Source organism: Carassius gibelio, chromosome B13, assembly GCF_023724105.1.
Source record: "Carassius gibelio isolate Cgi1373 ecotype wild population from Czech Republic chromosome B13, carGib1.2-hapl.c, whole genome shotgun sequence".
NCBI classification, from domain to species: domain Eukaryota; kingdom Metazoa; phylum Chordata; class Actinopteri; order Cypriniformes; family Cyprinidae; genus Carassius; species Carassius gibelio.
Genome location: NC_068408.1, coordinates 3414813 through 3436087, shown reverse-complemented (window position 1 = coordinate 3436087; position 21275 = coordinate 3414813). Strand labels below are relative to the sequence as shown.

Sequence of the window (21275 nt, the reverse complement as noted above, 5' to 3'; positions counted from 1 at the left end):
TTTATGCTATTTTATCAATACTTTTGGCATTTATTTTCATTTATTAAATTTTTTTGGAGTATTATGAGCTGCATTTTATTATTCTTTCTGTTGTTATACAGTAAAATGTACAATATTTCTTAATTCAGCACATGTTGAATACATACTCATAATATAACATCTTTAAAAGTTGAAAAAATATATTTTTATGCATTAGAGTAAAGAGAATGTGGTCTTGTGTCATTACGCAATGCGATTGCATGGTGAAATGTAAATGGAAAAAACTAGCAACAAGTGAGCAAAAAGTTCATTTTCTGTAATCATAAAGCCTTGTATCCCCAAACCAAAGCCTGATGATGAAGGCGAGCAATCAAAGAGCAGAGAAAAGCACATCCGACCGCACATTTTCATGAGCACAGCTACACCATGACATCAGTGCTCATCTCAGAGGAGATTTTTGCGTTTATTGACTGCATTAAAGCACATATAAGCCCACCTTCTGCCAGCCAGCATGTCTTTTATCATCATCTTGGGAGGGCATGATATCATCTAGCCCAGCGTCATCTTCCCGCCGCCAGATCATGTTCAGAGACGAGCAAAATATTTATTTAAACAAGAACCATACGCACACCTCACTTGTTTGATATGCAAGAGTAAGTGCAATCTTATTGTCTGTGGTTTTGGTCTGTTTTCTCTAATCTTCTTTATTCAAATATTTTTCTTTTTAGTTGCTAAATAGTGTTACGACTAAGTCTAGTTTGAACACTAATGAAACTTCAGAAGAGAAAGTAATCCTAAACTAGATTTGCCATTTTCTGTTTTATTAAAAACAAAAGTGTTGCCTTAAAGTGATTTATCACTTTGTTTATCAGTGATTTGTTTATTATATGATGTCTGTAGTTAATTAAATATTTGTTATGTTTTTATTGAGAAAATGAAGCCTATTTCTGCAATTTTTTGCACCATATGCATTTATTTTTCATGAAAATTAAGTAAATTTAATTCCCAAAATGTGAATTATTTTAATTCTTTTAGATTTGAGTAATTTGAGTTAATAAGAAATTTGTATTTATGAGTTTTAATTTATATTAAAAAAAGGTACTTGTAATTTTTTTAATTTAAGACTGCATATTTTTAAATAAATACTCATTATGTTTAAAACGTTACAATTTAAATAATAAATCATACTTTTTTCTCATCAAACCAATATCATTACCATAATGCCGATTTGGAAAAAATGTAAATGAGATACACAAGCAGAAAGTTTTTATTTTACCGTTTGCTTTTTCTGAGGTTTTTGGTTTTTTGTTTCACCATTGTTTATTATATTTTAATGTTTCATTAACACTTTTTGCATTTATGTTCATGACAGTTAAGTATATTTAATTTCCCAACTTCTATTAATTTTATGATTTATTTAAAAAAATGTTATGAGTAATTTGAGTTTATTTTTGAGTTTGAATTTAATTTTAACGTTTTCCTTTTTCACGATTTCAAATACAGTAAAATTTGCAATGTATATTTTTAAGTCAGCATTTATTAAACACTCATGCTGTAAAAAACCTTTACAGCTGAAACAACATATCATAGTTTTTTTTGCATTGCAGTAATGAGAATGAGATATTTTGTCATTACTGTAACGACCGAGGGGAGGAAAATGTTTTTACATAAATTTAAACCATACATTTGAGGTCATATCTGGCCAAATTGTGTAAAATTGACTTTTTTTTTTCAGTGATCTCATCCCAAAGTTCCTTGAAACCAGTAATCTATTGTCTGTGCATATGCCGATATGTTTTGGCATGTTGCAGTACAATTTTAACAGTCTTGCCTAAGACTTGAAATATCAGAACAGGCTTTGAGCTGCGACATCATGTGAAATGAAGGTCCAGCACTTTCTAAACTCCACCCATTTCATTTGTGGCCCCTCCTCGTGTATAGAATTATCTCTGATGTTCAAGCTGCAACACATTAAAGGCTGTGTGTGGATGACTTCATAGTGAAACCAGAGCCTTTTACGACGGTCATTAACCATGTCATAACCAGGAGCGACGCAAGCATATGGCATGCTGCTGAGTGAGGGATCTGCTAAATGATATACCCACTCTTGAAATATTGGCGAAATGCTAAACTATTTGTGTTAAAACATACGTCCTGGTTGTTTAATGAGGCTTAAATGAATCTGGATGAAAGTTTGATTGCCCCAAGAGAAAAGAGAGCTCAGGAGTATTCAAATGTTTCTCCAAAAATGCAAAGAGATAAAGAAATGAAATAGTTCAAATGTGGCGAGTGGATAAACTGAGTTAAAAAGTGGGGTATAAACTTCTTAAAACTCTGGCTTTTCTCACAGTTGCGAGCTTGTATATTGGAATTTACCTTTTCCAGCATTTCACACTTTTTTTTAATTGTATATTTTCTCAGAATAGAGATACAAACTCGCTATTGCAGAATGCCAATTCTGATGGGAAAAAAAATACTATTTTCTTAAAATTTTTTAATATATATATTTATTTGTCTGAAAAAAGAAAGTCATACATCTAGGTTGGGTTGAGGGTGAATAAATTCTGTAATTTAAATTTTTGGGTGAACTATCCATTTAATATTAGTTTGAGGCGTTCTAGAATATTTGTCACAACTTTCTTCTTCAACAGACTTTCACGTCTGCTTTCTCACTCAATCATGTTGTTTTCTCTGCTGTTCAGACGTGACCAGTCAGCCCCACACGCTGTCAAGGGGTCAGAGGTCAGACATGAAGCCAACATTTGTTCAAAACACATGGCATTCCTGAGCTTAAATTAGCTTGTGCACTTTCATTGGGACGAAACCTGTCGAAACAACTGCTACCAAGGCCCAGAACAAAGACGCAGGGAGAAACTCCGGAGCGGTTCACTTGAAGAGCAGACAGAGACGCGAGCGCAACTCCAGAAATCAGAAGCTGCCGAAAGCATAAACACCTCTAATGTTTTTGAATTTAATTGAAGCCAAGAATCTTTTCTGGACAACATCTGAAGACCGTCTTCAACTTTGGAATGTTCCGCTTGAAGGCAAGATTCCGAAACATGCCGATCTTCTACTTTTAATAAATATTTACACTTGGTCTAAAAGGTAAGCGCTTCTGTTCTTGCGCTGCCTCACCCTGACCGAAAGGGTCACCCAGGGGCCTCCTTCCGTCTCCGCCGTCCAGCTCTTATCCCCAGGCTCCTCTGTTCTCAGTCAGAGAGGAAGTTTTGACAGCCAGACTTTACAACCTCCTCTTCCCCCTGCCTGCGCTCTGCACATGCTCTGACAGAGACTCCGGTCCGGTGACTTCATCCCTCATTCACGAAAGCTTCCCCTCCTTCTCCTTCCCTCTCTCTCCGGCAGCATGCCAGCCGTTTTCCTCTTGCTGCGCTCTCTGGTTGTCAGTCTCTTCAGTAGCAGATTAGCAGCTTCTGCCGCGCAGCTCCTTCGCAGAAGCCTGACGGCAGCTGCTGGGCACCTCGGCACCATCCTGCGCCACATTTGGGAGCGAATCAGTTCCCAGGAGTCCAAGGAAGCCATCCTGGGCTGCGTCTTGTGCATTCTCAACATGCACAAGAAGGTGGACAACTAAATTCGAGAGGAACGAGTATAGCTTGGACTTTTTAATTTGTGATTTAGAACCATGTCGGAGAGCATCGTGAGGAAAATCCAGCCGTTCACCATCGGGACCAAACTCTCGGCGCCTGCCGTGCCAAAGTGTTCAGATTTTCCCGATGGTTTTCTTCCGAATCGGACGTTCTCCGATAACTGCAAACTGAGGCACCTGAATGAACAGGTGTGTCTTTATCTCGGCCGTGACAGGCACTGTGGACCTGCGGCGAAACATCGACGCGAAGAGAAGTCCGACGACAACCAGAACCGAAACACAGTCTCGCCACCGAACACTGCGTCCAGATCCATCCGTAAGATCACCATCTCCAGCCGAATGGAGGCTGCGAAAGACAGACTGACTCCAGGTTTGGAGCTGAAGAAAATAAGAGCACACTCAGAGAATATTAATAACAATAACAACATCACATCCTCCAACACGCAGCTGCCTAAAATAGTGGGGGTCAGCTGTGAGAATAAACCCAGCTCACAGTTCAAGGTAAGACACGCTTATGTGAATTCATTTGTACAAATTTGAAGTCCAATCAATAATCCAGTCAGGATGAAAGTAAATAAAAATATTTGTTGTTTTATGTGAAGTTTTCATTGCTTTTTAATGCAGACATACAAAGAATATTAAGGTTATTAACAAAAATGCCTTTTTTTAATATTACGTAATGTATCAGTAAAAAAAACTAATTCAAAGGTTGTTATTGTTATTCATGATGATATAAGCATTCATTTTATTTATGTAGTGTGTAAAATGCTTTACAAGTAAGCGCTTTTATAGATATAATAATGAAAGAATGAATGTTTTAAATGAATTTTTATTTTTTATTTTTACTGTGCTTATTATTAATTTAATTTAATGCACAAACAATAATCTTCAATATAAATGTTTAAATTGATATGATTAGGAAAAAATATATTACATGTTTGTTAGGGGTGGTTAATCTGTCTGATTTCCCGATTCGATTCGATTACGATTATTGAAGTCCCGATTCGATTACAGTCGATTTTCGATTATTAACGATTCTCGATTAACGATTATTGATTTTCCATTTCACAACAGTAAGTAGTAAACAAACTGTGTAAATCATTACTAATAAATGGTAGAAACAAACCGAATGCATGTAGCGGTTGGGATTTTCAGTTTACTACATGCAGCAGGCACTCTGATTCCATGTATGGGGCACATATATATTATTCATATGACACACAAACACAAGTAGACAAGACCTTTTTAGTTCAAAATCTATGCCCCGTGTAACATCGCCTCTGCTTCTGCTATGAGCAGCGTGGCCAGATCTGCCTCGCGCACGCGCCGAGTGTGCACAGCTCGGACTACTGTCAGGGTCATTGCGACTCCCCACCTTGCCTCCTAACTGTCCTATGAATACTTCGACCTCGTCTAACATACCCAGAGGCATTAGACAAAGTTTCCACTACAATACTGTCACCGCGATTGCGGAGAGGTGCGGTCAGAAGACAAATATACATGTCTAGCGCGGAAAAAATCTCCCGCTTCGTCCCCGCAACACTAACACGCCTGCTAATTTCGCAATGAACACTCCGACCCCTGCAAACATTGTTCACACCTCTGACATTTGGCAAAGGACTATTTACATTGGGCAAAGGATTCACCGTTTGTGCTTGGTGTACTTTCACTTTCAATATCACCGTCATCTTCTGGATACAGATATTCCCCTTCAGAATCAGTGTCCGCGAATAGAAGTCCCAACACTTCATTGCGGGTTTATTGAAGCTTTATTGATTCCATTAGATAATAATAAAAATAATAATGATAATAATAATAGTCTAATGCCAATACTCGCTGACGTTGACAACATTGGTAAGATAAAATGGCTCACTCTCACACTAGCTCCGCTTTTTTTTCGCACTGATTCAATGCGCTCTCGAAGATTTTGTTAAGGAGCATTGCGTTTTTTTGAGTCAGAGATTAAGTATGTCTGCTATCTGGTGCAGGGGAGGTCGCGTGAAATTTGACACCCTATTTGACAAAATCGGCCGTTTTATTCAGTGCCGCATCTTGTCGAGTAAACTCAACCATGGCGCCAAGAGGGTTAGAGCTCCTGCCATGAAAACCAAAATAAATCCACACGCTTTGAGCCCAGATGGAGCTGGGTGGTTCGGTTGGTTGCTCGCTCCTGGTTTTTCAATTTTTTTTACAAAATAAAATAATGCAAAAATAAATAAATAAATAAATAAATAAATCGATTTTTGAAAATGTAATAATCGATTCATACTCGTCCATAACATACTCGCGATTAATCAATAATCGATTTTTTTCACCACCCCTAATGTTTGTACATCCTATACCATTTATAAATGCATCACACATGCCAATGAAGATTGAAATGTGATGGTAAATAGCCTGTAAAATCTCATTTAATTGCAGTAAACTTTAAAACATTGCTATATCAAGTTAAACATGCTTACATAAACTACTAAGGACAGTAACATCATGTAACTGGAATAAAAGTGGCATGCCCTGCTATTGAGGAATCTTGTTTTTGGAGAATCCACCACATGTTGCTGTTGTTTAGTAAAAGCTTAAAGAGATGCCATGGAAACGCTGATCCACAAATACACTCTAGTAGCCGATCTCATCCAGGCTGATGATGCCATCACTCTCTCAGCTTTAATATTAGTTCATGCGAGCCTCATGAACTGATAGGCATGAGCTGGGAAGGGCTGGAGATGAGTGCGGTCGTGTGCTCAGATGATGTGTTTATTATGTAACGCTGCTCTTCCTGGAATCACTGCTCAAGTTCAAATGATGTCAGAGCTTCGACTGAAAGGCTCCATTCTGTTCAAATCCACCTTCAGGATTCTGCATGTGTTCACTCGGCTTTTGTTTCATGTCAATGGGTCAGCAGGAGAAAAGCTTCTGTGTATTTATACGATCCAATATAAACGTCTGGCTCCACTAGTCACAATGCTTCTATGTTTCTCATCTTTATTTCATTACGATATATATAAAGTCAGTTTCAGTGAAAAGTTTAGCAATTAACATGATTTTCAGAATTGCTAAGTATTTGTTTTGTTCTTAATATAATAAAAGTGCATTAATATGAATTAATATATGAATAAATTAATAAATAAACATTAAAAATATTCTTAATGAATGTTTTTACTGTGTGTTAGTTTGTTCGAAGAAGTACCGATGATCAGTTTTGGTCTTGAAAAGCAAACCACAATATTGTCGGTCTCAGATAATGAATATAAATCATGACAGCTCGATGTTTATGTCTTTGTTTAGGTGTTGCTGTGTAAAGATGGTGAAAAGCAGTGCAGTGGTGACAAAGAGAAATTCACTTCTTCTCCACAGGTAACTTTATGATCTACCAGGTTAATCTTAATGACGATATTCTGAAAAAAAAAGAAGATAGTTTTAATTATTCAGATTCAGATTTGAGATTTTAAATGTATGTGTTAAGCGGAAAAACAAGCAAGCTGCTTTTTTCATATTTTTTTTCACCATACTGTTTTTTTTTAAGTGTTCATTAAAGCATCAACCAAACTAACCAGCTCTGAGATAAATATTTGAAGCAAGAAATTTGTTAAATGTAAAATCAGATGCTTGTTGTTGTGGTTGTGGTTTCATTTTATTCTAAAACAGTGTGATGATAAGCTTTTGGAAAATACTCTAATAGATACAAAAATGTAATGCATTTCATGTTTAATTCCAAGTACACAATTCCAGGGTTCGTATAAGATGCTTAAAGTGCTTTAATGTGACTTAAGAAAATGTAAGTCCTGGAAAACCCTTGAAAACAGCCATATTTTCGAGAAGGTACTTGAAAAGTACTTTAAAGTTTAAAGGGAAGTATATATGAAATAAGTATACATTTATGTCCTCTATAAAACAATATTTTAACACAAAATGAATGATGCAGCGTGCCTGATTTAAATATAGAGCTGTTTCTCCTGGTTTATAGCAGCGCACAAGATTTTGCGATATTACAGACTGTATAAAAAATGGATGTAGTGTCCGTGACGTAACCATAGGTCTGCGAAGAGCGCTAAAATCTCTGATTTTAGTCCTTAAACCATATATATATATATATATATATATATATATATATATATATATATATATATATATATATATATATATACTTTTTTATTTTTTATTTTTTTTTTTTTTTTTAGTTAATTTTTAGTTAATTGAAGTACATCAAGACTAACCAAGTGAAAATGTAATTTTTTTTTTTTTTTTTTTTTTTATAGTTTTATAGTTTTCGTTAGCTATAATAATCCTGATTTGCAGTGCATCATGGGAGTGGTAACAGTCAAGTCAAGTCATCTTTATTTATATAGCGCTTTAAACCAAATACATTGCATCAAAGCAACTGAACAACATTCATTAGGAAAACATTGTATCAATAATGCTAAAATGATAGTTAAAGGCAGTTCATCATTGACACAGCCACGTCTCTCATTTGTGAATTTTACCCATGGCAGTTCATTCCTAGGTATTTTATGTTATTGTTAAAAATCATTTTTTCACTTCCAGGACATGACTTTTACACAGTAAGCCAGTGGTATTGTAACAGTATCGTCTCTCTGTTGCTCTGTCGGTTTGCAGATCTTGTACTTTTTGTTCTTCGAACACACGACTGACCCCAGACCTGTGTGCAGCAGAGTTTAATTTTAACCGTGAATTCCCTCTTGAGTGGTTTGTGTTCAGCCGTAGCCAGATGTATATAAGATAATGGGCTCTTGGAATATAGGAAGTGATGTCAGTGGCGCTGCAGGCCAAGCCTAAACGACTTATTATTTTAAGTGTTCAGTTGGGTTTTGCAGAGGAAAAAGCAGCGGTGAAACTTTTACAGCCATTTTGGGGTAATGTGAGTGGAGGCCCTTAAAAAGCGGACCGCCCTCTAATGAAACGATGGCCACCTGCTCTGCGCACAGCCCTGTTGTTTGTGAGGCATGATGCCTGTGAAATAAATGTTTACTCGCAACATTAAGGGAAATCAGCACTCAAAACAAACCGGTTGCCTGCCTGTGGGCCAAGGCTTGTGTCATCTGTGACCAGGCCGAGCGGATCGGGAATGGTGTGGAAAACATGAGCTCATACAGGATGGGATGACACTCGGAATCACTGGACACAGACGGGACACGCCAATCCACACTGAGTGATGGAGTACCTCAGCATATGATAGATTTACACACTGCAAAATCATTTCTTTCTCACTGTTCTTCATCTTGATTTTCAGTCATAGTGTCTTTAATGGCCATAAAATGACTGAAATGAAACAGAATTGCTTTGTGATGTTTATTTAATTAAGTGTATTTTCCTTCAAACATTGACAAATTGGGTTGTCTTGTAATTTCAGAGTATATAAACCATTTTTTGGTTTACATAAAGCAAGAAAAGTCAACATGGAAAAACATTAAGTGTCAAAAAAAAAATAATATTTTTTTTTTTTTGAATGAATGGTTTGAATTAACTTTTTAATTAAATTTGTTTTTGATTTATAATTTATACTCAAAAGATAATAAATTGAAAAATATACTGTAATATATAAATATACATTACATTTTTTAATATATATATATATAAATATATATATATATATAAATATATATATATATATATATATATAAATATATATATATATATATATATATATATATATATATATATATATATATATATTTAAATATATATATATATATATAAATATATATATATATATAAAACAATTATTATATAGTTAAGAATACATTTATTTATAAAAAAAATATATAGAAAATACTATATTCTATAATTAATAAAAATAACAAAAACAATATAATGTACTTATTATAGGTTATGCTATTTTTTAACACTGAGTTAATGTAGTTTTAAATTTTAGTGTTTTTATTTTTCGTTTTAATTTCTAATTTTTTCGTGTTTTTATGTTTATAGGTATTATTAATTTGTATTACCACTGTAGTAGCGAAGTTATTTTAGCACATGCACATTTACAAGATACTTAGTGAAAATTAGAAATAATTGTTATATTTTTTTTATTTGAGTTAACATTCATTTTAGTTCAAGGACCATTTTATGATTTATTTTTTGTGGTTTTAGTTAACTATAATAACCATTACACATATTTAATAACTATTAAGCTATACTAAGAATAAACAAATGGATGCATTGCCATCTCAAGTAAATGTATCTTTCTTAAAGGATGATTAATAGAGGAAAACAAGATGATTTTTTTTTTGCAGTGTAATGGTTTTGCAGTACAAACATGTGATCTCATCTTTTATTTATGATTGTGATGATGTGTTGATGTAATGGGCCGCCCTTTCCCACCATCGGCACAGATGTTTCCTGACTTCATTGAGTTTGTCAAATGTTTTGAGCACTTTAAATGTGTCCTCAGCATCCATTATCATCACTGGATGTGCTGACGGTGCCTTTTGGCTATATACGACTGTCTGGCACGAGTTTGCAATGGATTTCTGTATTGTAAACAGTGTTGTTATCTGTTCAAATGGACCATTTACACACTGCCACTATCATCACTGTTACTGTACATATATCTGGCTACACACTCAAACATGCTAATTCATAACGTTAGTCTTGCACCAGGTATAAAATTAGCGAAAAATGCAACCTGATGCAATCTTAAGCCATGTACTGACACTTTAAATTCATTTACACCTTTCAGTTTAATCGTGACAACAGGAATAGATTTAGTTAAATGGTGCTCCTTTCTTATTCAGTGTGTTGTTGTGGTTGATTTGTCACATGTTTAAGCATGAATGGTGCCGATGAGCTGCTCTTTCTCACTCGTAGTCATCGATGACGTGATCACGGTGGGATTTGACTTTGTGGTCCCGTGTTCCAGTGATCTGAAATGACCTTGTTTCTTGCCCGGACTTGTTTTGCAGCTCTTCCATTCTGTAAATGTCTTGCTCTCAATATAAACTCACAATGACGTCACACAAGCTTTTCAGCCCACCAGCACGGTGTTCAGATGTTTTAGCTTGTATATATTACCAGTTTTCCCCATGAATGAGTGATCATTTCTTTTCTTTTTTTCCACACAGACCCAGATACTCAAAACCCAAGCAGGAAAGGATGTGGTGGAGCGTCTGTCCTGCGAGCACAAGGACGTGTGCTTGGTTTCTAAAGTCTCATCGGTGCAAAATGAGCTCAGTTTTACTCATCAGAACGCCATCTTCAATAAGGAAATCACTCAGGTATGATCAGGGAAAATCAATAGAGATGGCTTTGAAAGAATAGTTCACTGAACGAAAAAAAAAAAATACAATTCAGCAGCACCGTTTTATATGTTATTCATTTGGATTTTATGCATTTGGCAGATGATTTTATGGCATTCAAGTCATGCAAGATATTTGCTTAAAATGAGGCAAAAAAACAGTATGCCAACAACACGCTCAGTGTCACAAATTTAACTTTTTGGATTTGAGACATGAATAAAATAAAAAAAAATGTATTTAAACCAACATTTAAAAAGAAAAAATATTATATATATATATATATATATATATATATATATATATATATATATATATATATATATATATATATATATATAGCATTATATGTATTGTTTAATTTGATTATGCATTTTGCTGTTTATTTTATTAAAAAAAATGTGAAAAGAAAATTGAAGGGTAATGTTATTAAATCTTGTATTTTTATTTCTTTTTGGGTATATATTAATATATAATATATTTAAAATACCATTTAAATAACATCATTACTTTCTGTAACATTTTACAAAAATACATATATTAAAGGCAAAATGGTTTGAAAATGTATTTGTGCATAAAGAAAATAAAAAAAAATGTAAAAGCCCATTTACATATTTTGTTTTTATAATGTAATAATTTATTTTTAACAATACAAAATACTGAAAATATTATTTTAAACATAAATTAGTAATTAAGTACAACCAACTATTTAATTATAATTTGTAATTATATAAATACATATATTTATTTACTTCATTGGAGGGAAAATTATGTAAAAATGCCAAAAATAAAAAGCTAGCTTCATTTACTTTATGCAACATTTCTTATTTAATTCCTCTTGATTTTTGGGGTGAATTAAATACTGGAAATATTCATTCAATCTGCTTCAACTTGATAGCTGAAATTCAGTCTTTGTTTTAAAATGTTGAAACAACATTGTCTTTGTGGACCTCTGTGGACTTGTGTTTGGTCACTTTAGATTTCTTCCAGCTAAACTGAATGGGTTGAGTGGTTGCATTGCACAGTGCAGATTAAGTTGTTAAGTCCTTCTGACCCCGTTCAAACCCCTCAGTTTCTTTTCTTCCGCTCTTTGTGTCTGGAGTTGGAGAGCGGGCAGCACTGGGGAGTGGGAGGGAAGGGAACAGCCACAAGAGAAGCAATTATTTTGGGATGAGATCATTGTTTGGCTTTGTCTATTCACGCCTCTGGCCTTCTGAGACTAAACCGAGCCGCTCGAGCGCTCGCGTTATCTCATCGCCACGCTCACGCTGACATACGAGGACATTTTTCAGGGATATTTGCTTCGGGATGCAGCTGCTGCTCTCAGAAGCCCGTGTGACCCGTCAGATCTACTGAGCTGAAGTGAAGCGGGCAGCGCAGTGCTTTAGATGACAGACGAGCGTCAGGAACAGTAACACGTCGTTAATGTTAATAGGCTGCAGAAACGCTGCCATTCGTTTAGGAAATGGCCTTTGGATGAATCTTCGTGTTGGGCAAAGCCTCCAACTCTTACGTGTGATTCAGTTGACTGATAGCATTGATGAATCTGTGTTAGTGTAGCATTATAGAGTCAAGGATGTGGAAATTGGCTTGCGTTTCAGAAAGGTGAATTAGTTAAGTCAACACATCCTCCTGTGCTCTTGAGCAGTGCCCCGTAAAACCCTTCTGGGATTCATATAAAAATGCGTTAATTCTATAACTTTGATAATTAAAAGAATTTAGATTTTTTTTTTTATAAGAAAATGTGAGCCTGTCCAAAAGATTACCTTTTTAAAAATTTTTTATTAAAACATATATTTAGCAAGGCTGCATTAAATTGCATTTAAAGTGATGGTAAAGACATTTATAATGTTGCAAAGGATTTCTATTTCAAATAAATTCTGTTCTTTTGAACTTTCTATATCCCCAAAAAATCATAATAATCAGAAATGTTTCTCGAGCAGCAGATCTACATGATTTCTGAAGGATTTTTAGCTTTTAGCTTTTAGAAAATGTAGCTTTGCACGACAGGAATAAATTACATTTTAAAATATATTGAAATAGAAAACTGTTATTTTAAATGGTAATAATATTTTAAATTTTTACTGATTTTACTGCATTTTTGATCAAATAAATGCAGACTTGGTGAGCAGAAGAGTCTTCTTTAAAAAATTAAATAAAAATCTTACTGACCCCAAACCTGGTGTATGTCTGTAGGATATTTTCCACCTGTTCTCAGGTGAAATGGTATTTCAAATTAGTAATCAAACAGTACATGTCTCCTCAACAAGACACGTACTAACCTCAGGGATAAGGAAGAGTTTTCACTTTAAATCGAACATTTTAACATTTAAATAACCTATTAGATATCAGTTTCACTATACAGTTTCTGCTAATTTACTCAAAAAAAAGGTGAAGCTGGAAAACCGTCTATAGTTCATTTCACCAAAAACTTTGTTATGATTTACAGAATGAGATTTTTTTTTTAAATGGACTATTGTTTTAATGGGAAGCGGAGGAAACAAAGTATGAAGTCATGGGTTTCTCGTCACGGTGGGGTAGAAATGAGGCAATAGAGTTGTTGTTTACACAGGCTGCAAATATTAAAATACTTTGGAGCCTGTGGGAAACCATTAAAAATAATGGCTAATCTTTTATTAGAAGTGACATCATATTATTTTTTATCTGCACTGTGAGATCTTGCCAAACATCGTGGCAGGTTTGTTTTTCTTGTCCACTTGTGATGTGTATCTGTGTGTTTCTGGTGAGAGACAGATTTGGATTTATACTGAAACTCTTGAGACCATGATAAAAATGATATGATTTTTTTATTTTTATTTCTTCAAATATTTTTTGGCAAGATTACTCACTTTAATTTAGTGTAACTTGATGCATTAAAATAAAATAAAAAATGAAATAAAATTGTATATGTATGTGTGTGTGTGTATATATATATATATATATATATATATATATATATATATATATATAATTTTATTTTTTTAAAGAAAAAAAATATTAAAATGACGAACACATCAAAATAACCAACTGCAATTTAAACTTAAAAGATAAAAATAAAACTGATTCAAAATATTTTACATTAGTTTAACTTGATGTACAAATATAGCTAAAAATTAATTGAAAAACTATATTGACAATAGAAAAAAATAAAATATTAATTGCTAAAACTAACTACATTTAAGATAAAATGGAAATTCAAATGCAAAATAATAAAAAATAAAATATTAAAATAAAAACTGAATAGAAATATTTTAATTTGATGAACTAAAATAACTAAAATGGAAGTAAAAATTGGTATAAAGGTATATAAAATAAAAAACTATAAAATATGACAAAATTAAAATAAATTTTTTTCTTAAATATTATATATTATATTAATATATAAAAATAGGAACCAATTCATAATATAAATAAAAACTCTAATAATATCCAGATCCAAAACATTAGTTTTGAAATGCCTTTTACTTAATCTTAAAAGGTTTTTAAGTTAAAGGGGGTTGAAAATGCCTTGTACCTTTCTTAAAATATAGGGAAAATACAAATAATAACAAACATCTCAATCAATGAAACAGTCATGTCTGTCTGGGATGAATTATGAGGCGAGGTTTAATATTTTAATATGCCCAATAGCAGTAGAGATGGTTTCTGTAGCCAGCAGCATTAATAAATATCCTAAGCTGTCTCCTTACATTTAGTGCGATATGTTGGTTTTATTGGCTTTGGAGATCACATGCGTTTAGTCTTACAGAAACGACAACTTCAGTTAACAATCCTTTGGTTTGTGCTGATGTGGGTGGGCTTTTTGAAGACCGCCAGTGGTCATACATTGTGTTCATACCAAATAAACATGTCCAGGACCTATCTGGACTCGGCCAGCTGGTTTCTGTTCACACAGTGCAAACATGGCCAGAAATGGTGCTTTCAAAACCTTACGCAACAATCTGTGAGCTCCAGCCAAAAGAAACCTTCACTGCTCATAGCGTGATATCTGAGAAACGCTGAGCAATCTCCCGATGATGTTTCTGTAAGTCCAGACACAAGTAATCGCTATTTACTTCAAAAACAAAAGTCACAGAGGAACTTCACTTTCCCCGGCGTGAAATAATAGACAGCGACTGTAACTTCGCACATGGGCTGCTTTAGAAAGCTAAGCGAGCGTAAAATGGGCCTTAAGTGTCTCAACATGTGTTCATGTTTCAAGCATTAACAATAAAATGCAAAGAAAAAACAAAAAAGGATCCTCTGTGATGTGATTCAGCCTGAATTGTTCAGAAATTGGTCATTTTGTAGAGTTGCCATTTGTTTTGAGCAGTTTTCTTTAGTTATATTTATTAGAAGTAGGAATATTCTCTTCAACCAGTAAAGAAGTAAATATTTTATTGTATTTTATTTATTGCATGTTATTATGTAGTGTTTATTGCATTTATTGATATTCACTATTTTAGTTAGATACATTATTTATATATCTATTTATTTGTTTATCTAGTAATTAGCAATTTTGTTTCGTTTTACATCACAAATATCTAAAATATCTTAAACCAAGATACATTTATTCAGGTTTTTTTCTTATATTCAGAATATACGTCTGTCAGTGGGACAAGAATTTTTTTTTTATCTTATTTTACCCCTTTGGTGAATACGTTTTCTTGTTTTAAGCATAAACTAACAGAATAACAAAAAACAAGACTTTGTATCTAATTAATATTCATAATTTTTCTTCATTATTCATCATATTTTGTTTCATAAGTAAATGTGTTTTGATTCAAGGATGCATTATGCACTAGCAGTTTTTGTTGATTTTTGATGGATCTATTGTCACCAAGAATGCATTTATTTGATCAAAAATACAGTAAAAACAATAATATTGTGAATTTAATGCACACTATTTTTATATATATATTTTAAGATGTAATTTATTCCTGTGATGCAAAGCTGAATTTTTCAGCATCATTACTCTAGTCTTCAGTGTCAGTAATATAATGATTTACAGATGCTAATCCTTCAGAAATCATTCAAATATGCTGATTTGCTGCTCAAGAAACATTTCTTATGATTATCATTAATGTTGAAAACAGTTTTGCTACTTTATATTTTTTGTGATGCATTTACGTCCACACTGATTTTTATTTTTATTTTTTTTACTCAGGATTTTCTTGTTTTTCATTAGAAATGCTTGGTAATTAATAACTGTGTGTTAAACAGTGTTCTTGTTTTCTGTAAAATTAAGTTAATTTGCTTCTCAAGTACATCTATCTTGGTTTTAGGAATGTTTGCATGTTTGTAATGAGAACAAGACTAAAGTTCTAAATAAGTAGCAAGATTCTTTGTTGAATAGAATGTTCAGAAGAACATCACTGAAGTAGAACATTATGTAACTGTCACTTTTGTGTTCTAAATCAGCTGCTTAAAAGGTTTCACTACAGTTGGAAAGTAAGGATCTTGAGTTTGAAGTAAGTGTAATATGTGTGTGTCCCGCAGGCAGAGACATGGATCCGAGTGAAGCTGCGAGACCTGAGGGACGCCAGTAACGTCCACCGATGTCCTCTGACCGACTGGGAGGAACTCTCTCAAACCCTCCAGAGAGATTTGAAGGACTTCGAGAACACCTTCATACAACTCAACCAGGTGAGGACAAACCGTCTTCATTAGGAGACTCAAAGATTGATGAATCATCCTCAGGTTTCAACAGGTCTCTCGGCCAACATCAACAAAAGAAGTTCTCCCTTCTGCAAATAAACGGCAAAACATTTACAAATTGTTATGGTAACAATCATAACTTCTTTTTAATGCCGACTTGTCAAAACACAATTTTAACAGCTCAGTTTTGACGAGACCTGCAGAGCCTCAGAAAGCATTCTACGAGACCTCCAAAATCACACAAAATATCGAGTCACCCCATGTTTTTCTTTTCCCAGCACAGATGCTAAATTTGTCCTTTTTCCCTTCATGTTGAAATAGTACATTGCAAATAATTAACCTCTCCTGACATACATCCCAAGCGGGTTGCAAAACCGGATCTCCTGTTAGCCTGAGACACGGAGAACGAGGACTTGGCCGGATTTCAAGCGCGCTGATATGATTAAGCTGTTGTTTTAGTGGGCCGTAGGTCTTTTGTTGCTCATGTAGCGCTGCTGAATGTTTGTGCAGATGGGAGAGCAATTAATGTGCAAGCTTAACCCGACGTCTGACCTGGTGAAGAAACAGCTGGCTCAGATCCGCGACCAATGGAACGCGCTCAAACAGACGGCAGCCAATCAAATCAAGGCGATGGGCGGGGCAAAGACTCTCCAGGAGTTTAATAAGAAGGTGGACCGTCTGGAGGCGTGGCTTAAAGAGAAGGTTAAACACACCACTAAACCTAGTTATACTAATTAAAAGAGCCTTTTGATGGGGTTGGTTATGGGTTTTGTCCTAAATCGATCATATTAATGGATATTAGTGGTGATTGTGTGTTAGGATGAACCTCACAAAACCTCCCATGGTCATGTTTCAATCCACAGTGAAAAGACACTGCCAGAAAATTAAGCTTAGTCTTAGGCTCATTACAATTTTTCATATTATTATTTTTGCACTGTGACATTTTCATGACAAAAACACATTTTCAGTAAAATTCACATTCTACATATTTTTTTTTTGTGCATCCAGATGCTTTACTTTTGAGCTTTTTTTGTAATTCCTTTCATTTAAAAAAAATAAATAATGTAATACTAATTCTACAATTTATTAACATTTACATTTTCAAATTAGCCTTAATTTAAGGCAGTAAAACAAATGCTACTATGATATAGTATTAATACTATATATATATATGCATGTGTTTGTATAAACTCTAAATATGTATCTACTATATATAGATGTGTATTATAAATATTTTAAAGAATAAGTAAAATAAATGACATTACAATGAAATTTTATGACATTTATTTTAGTATTCATGTTCTGAAACATACTTTCTTTATAAAATGTGTAGTTTGCAAGACAACATAAAATGACTCATGCAAATATTTAAATATATTGATTTTTGGCCATATTATTCGTTCTTTTCTGCCATTTTTTCATCCTTTGCATGGTTTGCTACGTGTCCAAGAAGCCGAGGTGTTAATTATCAAGTCTGCTTACGTCTCACCATGGTAGCCAGGCTCATTTAGAACAACAGTAGCTGTATTCAAAGAAAACAATCGCTGAGCTACAACAATTCAGAGCTGTAAAGCTTTTATATGTGTCAGCAGGAGCAAGAACAATCACTGGCCAACATCCTTGGGGAAAACACTGACAAGATGCAGCTTACCAGGAAGATACTGGATTTGAAGCAGGTGGGTGATTCTAGACAACAGACACAGAAATTGCTGCTAAATTCTCAGCAGGCCTCGATTATCACTACAGGAAAACAGTTGGATTTTTTTTTTTGAGAGAATATCGTCCAGTAAGCAAGTGTGAGCAAGTGCTTCTGATTTAAAATGCAGTCTTAGAGGCCGAGACCTTCCGCTTACGCACATACAGGCCGTCATTCATTGTACTTACTCACAGATGTCACTGATTCTTTAGCATCTCAAAGCCAGTTGTACTTCCAGGGTTGGGGAAATGAGTGAAAAATGCGGTCCAAGCACCTGGTTAAAATGGGCTTTGGTTAAATGTAAGATCAATCGAGCTCAGGAAATCTTGTATGTGTGACTTTCTTCTTTCAGGATGAGCAGCTATATCATAATCTTCACGAGGAGATCAATCATATGGCCCTCAGACTGGAAAAACAGGGGAAGACTGAAGGAAAGACCATCTCAACCCGCAGGAAACACATCAACAAAATGTTAGTGCACATACTGATAATAATAATAATAATAATACACAAAAAAAGTCTTATTTCTTTTATAATTTTTTGTTTGATTATATGCAAATTATATATGAATGAATGAATGAATGAATGAATGAGTTTTTATTATTGTGTCATGCGTATAATTACGCCCAGCCCGCATGGACTTACAAGACACCAACATTAATAATCATAAGTAAGAGGATTAACATACAAGATCCAAAGTACATAGAATACATTGCTCCCCAAATAATAGTAATAGAATTAATAATAATAATAGTACATATGTATTCAAATTCATCCATGTATGTAATCCTATACACATGTATTCTCATTTATTCACATAATCACCCATATAAACACATAATCCTACACAGAACAAAATTAAATCTAATTAAATAAACTGGCTTGCCTTCTTTTCCAAGCCTTTGAAACAAAGTTTGCAAACTTAAACACATCATAGTTAAACAAGCACAATCATTTTTGATCATCGGCATACCAAAATATTTAAGAAATTTGTCGTGTAACTTCCAGAAACAAAGATTCCCTTAGATCATCATAATGTGTACAATACAAAAGGAAATGAGATTCATTTTCCACTTCACCAAGATCACATAGCACACACAATCTGTTTTCCTCTGGAGTATTTTTGAATCGACCAACCTCAATGGCTAAAGGCAAGATCCCACATCTCAGCTGTCCAACCAAAGATCTATGGCTTAATATATATATTATAACTATAAAATAGAATAAATTATACACACGAATATTTGTATACAGAATATTTTAGAATAACACACACACACACATAATCATCATTTATTACTATAAAATATAACGTGCATATAAATTATTTGATTTTATAATTATATATTACAATAATTCTAATGTTTGCAATATACTGTATATTATATTGACTTATATAAATGTATTGTGTAAAAAATATATACAAATATGCACAATTACCATTTACTATAATTATACATATAACAATAATAACAATAATGAAAATTATTAGTAGTAATTTAATATCATTTGAATAATTATATGAATACCTATATATATTTATTAAAGTTATTTATGTAATATGTATACACATAGAGAGACATTTTAGTATCAGAAATGCATAAATGCATAAATATTCAAATAATATTCAAAGCTAATAATAATAACTCTTTGTATTATAATTACTATATTAGTCATTATGATTATAATTATATTAATACATAAGAAATAATAATAATTATGCAAATAACTTTAATTTGATTATTTCCTACATTATTATTATAATTATTTTTATTTATTATATTTTTTTTTTTTATTATTTGTCAACTACCTAGGTGGCTGAAGGCTCAGTCGCACTTGAAGGAATATCAGGAGAATCTTCAGCTCGCCCTCGAAGTCTCGTCCTTCTACCAGCAGGCCGATAACATTGTCTGTTCCATCAACAACATGGTAATCATTTTCCTTCGTTGAGCTATTTCTGTTCGTGGAAACCTAGTATCTGTGCCATCTCGCTTCAACCTGTCCTTTGATACAAATATAACCTGACTCTGTCTGTATGTTGACATGCTGATGTAATCTAAGAATGTTATTTACGGTTTGCTCTCCTTTTTTAACTTCTCATCCAGAAAAAAAGCCTCTCACCGAGCAACGGAGTGGAAAACGCCAGAGACGGGGAAATTCGGGACATTGCCAGTCAAATCATGGTGCGCGATCCAAAATTCACATCCCATTATAGTCACACGAGGAGCCACGAGCTGTGCTGTGAACACACACTGACCCTAAACCTGTGTCCAACACCAGCCTGACGCCCGTGTTTGTTTTCCTGTTGTTCTGTGTGGTCTCAGATGCTGGATGTGAACGTTTCCCAGCTCTCCAACCTGCATCCATCGCTGGCAGCCCGTGTCGCACAGAAGCAGAGCGAGGTGAAAGACTGCTGGGCCGTTCTCCAGAAGACTCTCAGGTAACTCAGACTACCAGAGTTATAAACCACGCAAGTCCTCTCAGTTAGGATTAAACCCCAAATAGTCAAATTTTTGATGCTTAGATTGAAGGAGCCTGCTTCGATGCCACTCTCACAATCGAATATTCGCGGGGTGTTAGGATCAGTGTTTGGAATAACGCCGTTTAAAAGAACTGCGTTAGGTAACGACGTTATTTTTTCAGTAACAGGGTAATCTAACAAATTACTTTTCCCGTCGTTACAACGCCGTTAACGAACACCTGTCTGTTCTACTCATTTCAACTGACTTTTGAAAACTGCAAAAGAAAAAAATAATTCTCTGATATAGCAACTTTTTTTTTTTTTTTTTTCATACAGTAACGCAAATAGTTACTTTCCCTGGTAACGAGTTACTTTTATTATAAAGTAATTCAGTTACTAACTAGTGAGTAACTATAACTAATTGCTTTTTTAAAGTAACGTTCCCAACAGTGGTTAGGATCATGCCATTTTGGCTATATGAGGGTGCTCAGTGTCTGATTTCACATAGACCAACGGTTTTCTCCCAAATAAGTTAATATACAGCCTATTATCATAATGCAGCCAATAAGAATCTGAAAAGCTTTTAATAAATATTTATTAATGAATAAATCCAATTACCCCGTGACAGATTTAAGCTTCACTTTC

At 33.9% G+C, this 21275-nt stretch overlaps 1 protein-coding gene across 7 annotated transcripts in view; it reads left to right on the top strand.

Annotated features, from left to right (window-relative positions):
* The first annotated feature begins 2841 nt into the window (after positions 1-2841).
* The window catches only part of LOC127970291 (spectrin beta chain, non-erythrocytic 1), a 56446-nt gene continuing 38012 nt past the window's right edge, over positions 2842-21275 (top strand). For 3 of the 7 annotated variants that reach the window (XM_052572774.1, XM_052572771.1, XM_052572773.1), the window contains exons 1-10: positions 3485-4087; positions 6872-6940; positions 10666-10818; positions 16315-16461; positions 16984-17175; positions 18063-18149; positions 18522-18640; positions 19984-20098; positions 20275-20352; positions 20494-20609. In XM_052572774.1, the coding sequence (XP_052428734.1) occupies positions 3623-4087; positions 6872-6940; positions 10666-10818; positions 16315-16461; positions 16984-17175; positions 18063-18149; positions 18522-18640; positions 19984-20098; positions 20275-20352; positions 20494-20609 (1541 nt within the window). In that variant the 5' untranslated portion in view covers positions 3485-3622. Of the gene's footprint in view, positions 4088-6871; positions 6941-10665; positions 10819-16314; positions 16462-16983; positions 17176-18062; positions 18150-18521; positions 18641-19983; positions 20099-20274; positions 20353-20493; positions 20610-21275 lie in introns of all 7 variants that reach the window. The other 4 variants (XM_052572770.1, XM_052572772.1, XM_052572775.1 and 1 more) reach the window with 4 other exon arrangements.